Source organism: Camelus dromedarius, chromosome 10 (assembly GCF_036321535.1).
Source record: "Camelus dromedarius isolate mCamDro1 chromosome 10, mCamDro1.pat, whole genome shotgun sequence".
NCBI lineage: Eukaryota > Metazoa > Chordata > Mammalia > Artiodactyla > Camelidae > Camelus > Camelus dromedarius.
In genome coordinates, this window is record NC_087445.1 from 63,529,583 (window position 1) to 63,537,006 (window position 7,424).

Here is a 7,424-nt window from a genome sequence, read left to right on the forward strand (position 1 = left end):
AGCCAATCAGCTTCCTGCAAAGAGCATCCTTTAGGGACAAATCTTCAGGACACTGCCAGGTCTGCTCATGCAGGTGCCTTTAAACCAACTACTGGATGGTTTTTCCTTCTCCCCACACCACCCTCCCCCACCCCCCACCCTTGCAAATACAGAGCACATTCCTCACCTGTGTGATATATATGATGAGGCAAATTAGTAACAAATGTTGATAATGAGTAGTTACACTGTTTTATCTCCTTCCCACTTTTGCTGAATCAAGGCTGGTGGTAAACAGTCCAGATTGGCCACTGTCAAGCACAGGAAGAAAGATGCCATTTCCCTACCTGTGGGCATTAAAGCTACATCCACAGGCGGACTCTGGGGCTGCCTGGGGGGAAATGAGAACTGACTGATATGCAGGTTCACCTCAGAAGCCCTGCAGTGACAGGTGCTCCTGCTCAAATTCTTTCTTTTCAATCAGTCCTTCCCAACACCCCCATGCTACCAGCAAAGGAAAGGAGACAGTGAGAAGAGGAGCTAGTCAGAGTTACAGAATGGGTCAGGGCACCTCAAGTTCATAGAGTCTTTATGTCGACGGATTATTCTAGGGCTCCTCTACCTACTCATATCACAGCACAAAGAACTGATGATCTGGGGATAAATGAGTTGTTCAAGGTCATAGTGGGGCACAGCTGAGAGTTCCACGACCTAACCAGCCTCAAGTCTCCAAACTGTGTTGGGGCATACTTCTCTTCCAGCCTATCTCCATGGCCTCGCACGGTTTTTTGTTTTTTGTTTTTTTTTTTTCCTGTCCAGGAAGTGTCCCCAGATTTCTCTGAGTCTAAAGAGATGCCTTCCCTCCCTGATGTTACGGAATGTGTCATCTCCATCACTCACTGGCACCATTAAATAGAATGCCCTTTGACATCCCATGAGTCACAGAACTTGGAGTTGGCAGGGTCATTGGCAGCCATTTCACTCATGCCTCACTCTCATACTTCAGCGAGCCAGTGTAGCTGGGGTTCCCTTAAGATAGGTTCTTGTCAGATTGATGACTGTTGTTTCTTTCCAGGACCCTGCACCATACCTACATGAATGCAGCTAGCTTGTCAGTGCATATTTGGCTCAGGGTGGCTGTTTAGCAGTTACCAAGAATGTAGGTGTCTGGTGAACTGAGGTTCCAGGCTTGGGTCTGCATTCACTCACAGTGAGACTAGGTACCTGACCTAAGAATGCTTCCTAGCCTGTAAAATGGGAATAAGTAACAGCAGTGCCCACTCCATGTATTTTATATGAATCAATAATAAAAGGTAAGAGTCAAGTTCTTAACACTATATGAAGGATTCAACAACTATTTGCTATTCCTTGACCAATTTCAAGGAAATTTACTTTATCAGTGCCATTGACTTAGATTCTGAAGAAGAGGTCCAGACACAGAAACCTGGGGGGGATTTCACCTCTGAGGGAAATTTCCACCTACATAAAGCAGGCTGGAACACAAAGGGAAGATCAGAAACACGAAGAGGAAGAGACCTGAAGAAAAGCCTTTTGAGTCTGGGCCCTATCAATAATAGAGCCAATAATTCAAACAAGAGAGGCAGAATGGAGGGAGGGAGGGCCAGGAATGTCAGTGACCTTGTAGCCAGCTTGTAAAGGAGGACTGGCAGACAGTGTATGCAAAATAACTGTGAGGTGCCCCAACTGGACTTGGAGTAAAAATGGTTTGTTCACTCTCTTTAATGCTAGGAACATTTTACCACCACCATCTCTGGCCCACAACCCAAAGCATGGCCCGGAGGGCTTTGGCAGACACTGTCACCCCCTAGCGGTGGCTCCACACACTCCACTATTGGCAGGATCTGGCATTGACTTTGCAAGCGCATCTGTGGTATAATGCCATCTCCAAATCCCTTGAACCGGCAGCCTAATAGCAAAAAACTCACCCAACCCTCCAGAGTCAAACACTAAGGAAGGATATTTAGAAGGTGTGAGGATACGATGATGGGATGGGGCAGCCTCGGGACCCCGGGGAAGACCTGTCCACAAATGACTCATAGGATCCACCCCTCACCAGCCCTCATGTTCAGCCAGCCTGGCCCTCCCAGAGCTCATTGTGCACTCTGTGTTTACATGCAAACAGTAGAAGACCAACACAAACAAAAAGCCCACGTCTCCCTACACAGCTCCTGCTACACTCGGCCATCTGGTGACTACCTCCCTAGCCAAATCCCTGGCAGAAATGCCTTGAGCTGCCAGTCCAGGGCGCTGGGGGAAGAAAGAGGAGGCAGGAACCCAACTCCCCAAAGGGCTCAGAGCTGCCAAGGAGGAAGGCACCCCGCCACTCCATAGCAGGCAGTCCCCAGCCGCCAGACTCAGCTGCTTGCGTCAGAGAAGACAGAAGGCTCCAAGTGGAGGGCACCAGGAGACTCTTCATGCTGAAGCATGGTCCTGAGGGATTTGAGACTTCCAGATCCTCACTCAGCCTTCCCTGGGCTCCCAGGCACCCATTCCCTCTTGAAAGCCAAAGTTTAAAAAGGCAGCAATTGCCAGCTCCAGAAATTCAGGAGCGACTCCTGCAGGTCGCTGGACCAGGTCCTCCATATCCAAGGGGAATTGGAATGCTCCCAGGTTCTGGCTTCCAAGTCATGCCATACCCAAGAATGTTCCCCTTTGCCCCTCATTTGGACAGCCATTTAGTGGATTCCTACTCCCGACCTCTGGGGACAACCCAGATTAGAGAGATCTCCCAGGGGAAAGGAGAAGGTTGTGTGGAAGTGGTGTGGAAGGAACCCCGAGTCTCTGGAAGGCCTCTATCCTGCTGTGGGGTCATAGGAGTTGACCATGAACCCAAGATTAGCTCTTTACCCTAAGGAACCCCATTTCCACCCCATCCCCTTCCTTGGAAATGGGCAGCCCTCAGGTGCACGTGGGAAGGGTGTGTGTGTGTGTGTGTGTGTGTGTGTGTGTGTGTGTGTGTGTGTGTGTGTGTGTGTGTGTGTGTGACAGACCACAAGTGTGTATGCTTGAATGTTGTAAGTGTGTCCTAAGCCAGACACGGCGCCCCCCGTGTGAAGTCCCCAAGGAACCTGCAAGGCGGTCTCCTGTCTAGTATCCCAGAAAGCTCAGAATGCTCAGGTTACAGCCAGCTGGGGAGAGCCAGGGGCCAGAAACCCGAGGCTCAAGCTTAGACCACGAGAGGGCCTAGCACTTGTTCAAATCTTCAGAGACAGCATGATAGGGAAAGGGGAGGGGGTCACAAAAATACATCAAAAATATCATGGCTCCCAGGAGAGAGGCATTTAGTCCATTGATTACTCTTTGGGGCTTCTCGGGTGAGCAAAGAGTTAACCTCAGAGGTTCAAGCCGGGATCTTGAAGGCGCTGACCGATAAAGCCCTTCACCCTCGCGGTGCTGGAGCTGAGCCGAATCTCGAGGAGGCAACGATGGGGAAGTCTGGAGTCTGGGGCGAGCCCCCCGCGCCTTCCAGGAGCTGTTATTGGCCAGAATCCGACGACCAATCGCGCCCCGCGCCCCCAAGAGGGGAGGGGAGAGAGAGAGCGATCAGCGACCGCGGGAGAGCTAAGGGGGAACAACATTTTTGTAAACGCTCTCCGAGATAATTAAGCTATCAATTACCCGGGTGGGAAATCAGCCGCGCTTCCCACAGCTTCACCGAAGGGCCGACTCCTCCGGAATTCGCGCTGGGAACCAGCAGGCAGCAAGCTGCTTGTGAACTTTCTGATTAACTTTTCCGTTTGAGCCCCCATCCCCACCCTTTTCCTCGCCTCTTTTCTTTTCATGCCTTTAAGTTATTATTATTAGGCCAGTGGGTGAACTGTGAGGACAAACCCGCTCTCCGCTGGGAGGGGAGAAGGGAACGAATGCGACAACGGAGATGGAGGGAGAATCTGAAAGTGGAGACCTTGGGCTCAGAAATCCCTCAATCCTCCCCAACCCCACTTCACAGATGGCCAAAACTGAGGCCCAGAGAGAGGAGGCAGACTTGGCCAAGGTCACCCAATCCATAGGAAAACCGAGTTTATGCGGACTGCGTGATAATCTGTCCGGAAAAGCAGAACCAACAACTCCGAGGCGAGAGCGAGGGGGCGGTAACCGCAGGCGGCCAGTGGCCGTGCCTGGATGAGCAGTGGGCGCCTGGACTCGGACCTGGCTTCCGAGCCGGGGACGACCACTGCGCCTAGCTCTAGCACACTCAGTCATCTGGGGTCTCCGGCGTCGGGGATGGACTGAGAGACGGAGGGACAGGTCCCCGCTGCGGGAAGACTGGCACGCCCCCGGGCTCCCACCACGAGCTCGCCCAGACCTCCTGCCCCGTACTCCTTCCAACCACCTGTACGCCCTCCGGGCCCCTCAGCTGTCCTCTCTTAACGGCGCTCCGGGTAGCCCGGGGCGGGAATCCCCAGGGCGCCCCCACCCGTCCAGCTTCACTTAGGGGGTCCGGGTTCCTTAGGATCCCGCGTGTGCCGGCGCCCAGTCTTACCCAGGGTGAAGAAGGGCAGCTCTGTGTTGTCCAGGTCGTCCTGCACCGCGATGCGCCCCGGCAGCTCATTACGCACAAAGAGCAAGAGGCGCGACTCGGCGGCGGTGCCCGCTGTGCCGGCGGAGCCCGGGGACGCGGCGGCTGCGGCGGCGGCGGCGGCGGCGGCGGCTCCGGCCCCGGTCCCAGTCCCAGCCCCGGCCCCGGCCCCGGTGCGGGTGCCGCTCCAGCCTATGTCGCTCTCCCGCAGGGCGGGCAGCGTGGACACCGTGACGGTCTTGAGCCGGCATGGGCTGTCGGGCTCCCGCGAGGCGGCGGCGGTGGCGCCGGCCAGAAGCGGCGGCGGCGGCAGCAGGAGCAGCAGCAGCAGCAGCAGTGGCGGCGGCGCCGGGTGGAAGCCGAGCCTCAGCCGCCCCCGGAGCCCCGAGATGGGGCCGGGGCTGAGCCGGGCGCCGGCGGCGGCCATGGCGGGAGGGGCTGCGGTGCTGCGAGCGGCGGCGGCGGCGGCGGTGGCGGAGGAGGAGGAGGAAGAGGCAGCGGCGGCGGCGGCGGCGGCGGACGCCGAAGCGAACCAGGACGCCGGAGCTAAGGAGCCGTGGGAGCCGCTCGCCAGCAGCCCCCAGCTCCGGGCTCCGCCTCCCGATCAGCCCTGGACCGCCCCCCCGCGCCGCCTCCCCGGGCCCCGCCGCCCGCCCCCTTCTCTGGCTCCCCCCTCAGACCCCGAGCGTTTCAGAGGCTCCGCCCGGCCCCGTGCAAATCCCAGTCGCCCCCTCTCCTTTCCCAGGATCCCCCAATCCGCCCTCACGATATTCTTTAGCCACAACACCCCTCTCCAAATTCCTAAGACTTAGTGACCCCAGGCGCTTCCCCTAATTTCCCCGGGGCTCAACCAAGCTCGTCCAGCTTCACCCCACCCCTGGCTCAACCCGGAGGCTGCACCTAGGGGCGCGCCTTAGCCCAGCCTTGCTCCAGGTCCCGCCTTCTGGGGGTCAGGGGAGCCTCTGGATGGCCAAGACTTAACTTTGTCTCCCCTCAAGCCCCATGAAAAGTCCTGTACCCTTTTCTAGTCCTTAAAATAATTCCTTGAGGCCTGAGAGCCCCCTCCCCACCCACTTGCCCACAACTCACGCATTCATCCTCCCCTCTCCGGACCCCACCTCTCCTACCCACTCAGACCTTGGAGATTGCACTAACTGCTAATGGACAAAGAAGTCTGGAATTCCACCTTCTAGCCCACACCCTCCTACACAGACTTCGGCAGGATGCTCTGGCCTCCAGGCTGCTGCCCTGCAAGCCAGCGCTTTTATTTTGGATCCTTACTCTAGTCCAGAGCAGCTCTACTTGGCTGCTGTGTGTGTGAAATTCCTGAAAAGGGTGCGAGGTTGAGACCTACTACTTGGTCTGCTTCTGGCTCACACAGGCTCCTACATCCTCTGCCCCATTCCCAGAAGAGGGGTCTGTTCACCAATTCTTCACCCCGGGGTTCCTTTTCTCCTAGATTCAAGTTGAGTTATAAACCTAGCTCCTCGGACACAGGGTAGCATTTTGGCCCTGGGCTGGTTCTTTCTGATCCAGGTACCTAGGATCCTGCAGGGAGCCATCACCTGCGCAAGGATGTAGTACTTGAGCAGCCCCCCTTCTCCACTCCCCTCCTTTTCTCTGTCTTTCCTCCCTCTGTTCTCTCTTTCATCTCTCCACTCATTTCATTCTTCCCTGTCTTGACTTTAATCTTATAAATGCTCCCTACCTATCATTTGTGAGCCATCTCCCATCTCCCGGTACATCTTGCCCATCAGCACCTTTGTGTGGTCTCCTCCCTGCATTAACTTCTCTCGTCTTAGCTCTTCCCTCTTCTGCCCCTTTTCTCATTTCTGTCTTTAACCCTTCATAGGAATTGCCTTTTCCCCCTCTCCCATCACATTTTATATACTTTTTGTATGACTTTGGATAAAGGGAGAGGACTGAAAAGAAGGAAATTTAAAACTGTTTTGTGACCTTGGACCTGATTATACTGTTTATTATTAAGCATTCTCCAAGTGCCAGACATGTACATATGTGAGCTTTTATACATAAACCGAATCCAGTGAGATGGGTATTATGATTCCCAGTTTCCAGATGAGGAAACTGAGATCGGGAGGTCAGGGAGGTAAAGGGACTTTGCAAGGTCACACAGCTAATGAGCACAAGAACTGACATCTGAACCCTAGGTTCCAAATCCTCGGCTGTTTCCACTAAATCACACTGTCCTCAGTGACCTTGGAAAAGCCCACCTATCAAAGATGTTGTGAAAGGTACATCTGCATGAGCACATCTGGATCTGTTTCAGCTCTGAGGTTTGTAAGGTTTGCTTCTCCTGTCTCAGTTTACTAATTTGTAAACCCAAAGGGGTTGGGGGGGGATCTGGCCTTTCAAGTCCTCCAATTTTCAGTCGTCTCCTGCCTCTCTGATGCCTGCTCCAGTTCATTTACCCCTCCAAAATATGTCACCCTAGCTCCCTCAGTCTCTCCTTTGTACCCTTACAATCCGCCACTATCCTCTGCAATGGGGCTTTCTGATTTTCTATGCCCCTTTCTTCAAATATGCTGACATAGTCCATTTATAGAAGTGCACACCAGGAAAAAAGGGCTCCCTTATGTAAGGCAGAGTCTGTGCAAGTCCTTCATGGTCCTCTGGTACAAAGGCCTGTCGAATGAGACCAACACTTTCATTCATTCATTCACCACCAAATATCTAGGGCTCCTACCAGGCACTATATGGGGACACAGAGATGGATAAACACAGCTCCTGCCCTTGGAGAGCTTATAATGATGGGGACGGAGGTGGGGGGATGAGGCAGGCACAGAAATGTCTCAGATACCAGGCAGGTAGGCAGGCAGACAGACAGACATGTGTTTCTTTTATGAGATGCTCTGAAACCTGCTTGGAGAAATCAGAGAAACCTTCTCAG

General features: G+C 54.4%; 1 protein-coding gene across 7 annotated transcripts in view; it reads right to left on the reverse strand.

Annotated features, from left to right (window-relative positions):
- Positions 1–4,950, reverse strand: part of ASTN2 (astrotactin 2) — an 849,846-nt gene extending 844,896 nt beyond the window's left edge. For 4 of the 7 annotated variants that reach the window (XR_010382793.1, XR_010382792.1, XR_010382791.1 and 1 more), the window contains exon 1: positions 4,481–4,541. Coding sequence is in view for 3 of the 7 variants with exons in the window: in XM_064490457.1 (XP_064346527.1) it covers positions 4,481–4,943 (463 nt within the window). In the remaining 4 variants the exon portion in view is untranslated. Of the gene's footprint in view, positions 1–4,480 lie in introns of all 7 variants that reach the window. The other 3 variants (XM_064490457.1, XM_031450311.2, XM_031450310.2) reach the window with 1 other exon arrangement.
- Between the last annotated feature and the right edge of the window lie 2,474 nt (positions 4,951–7,424).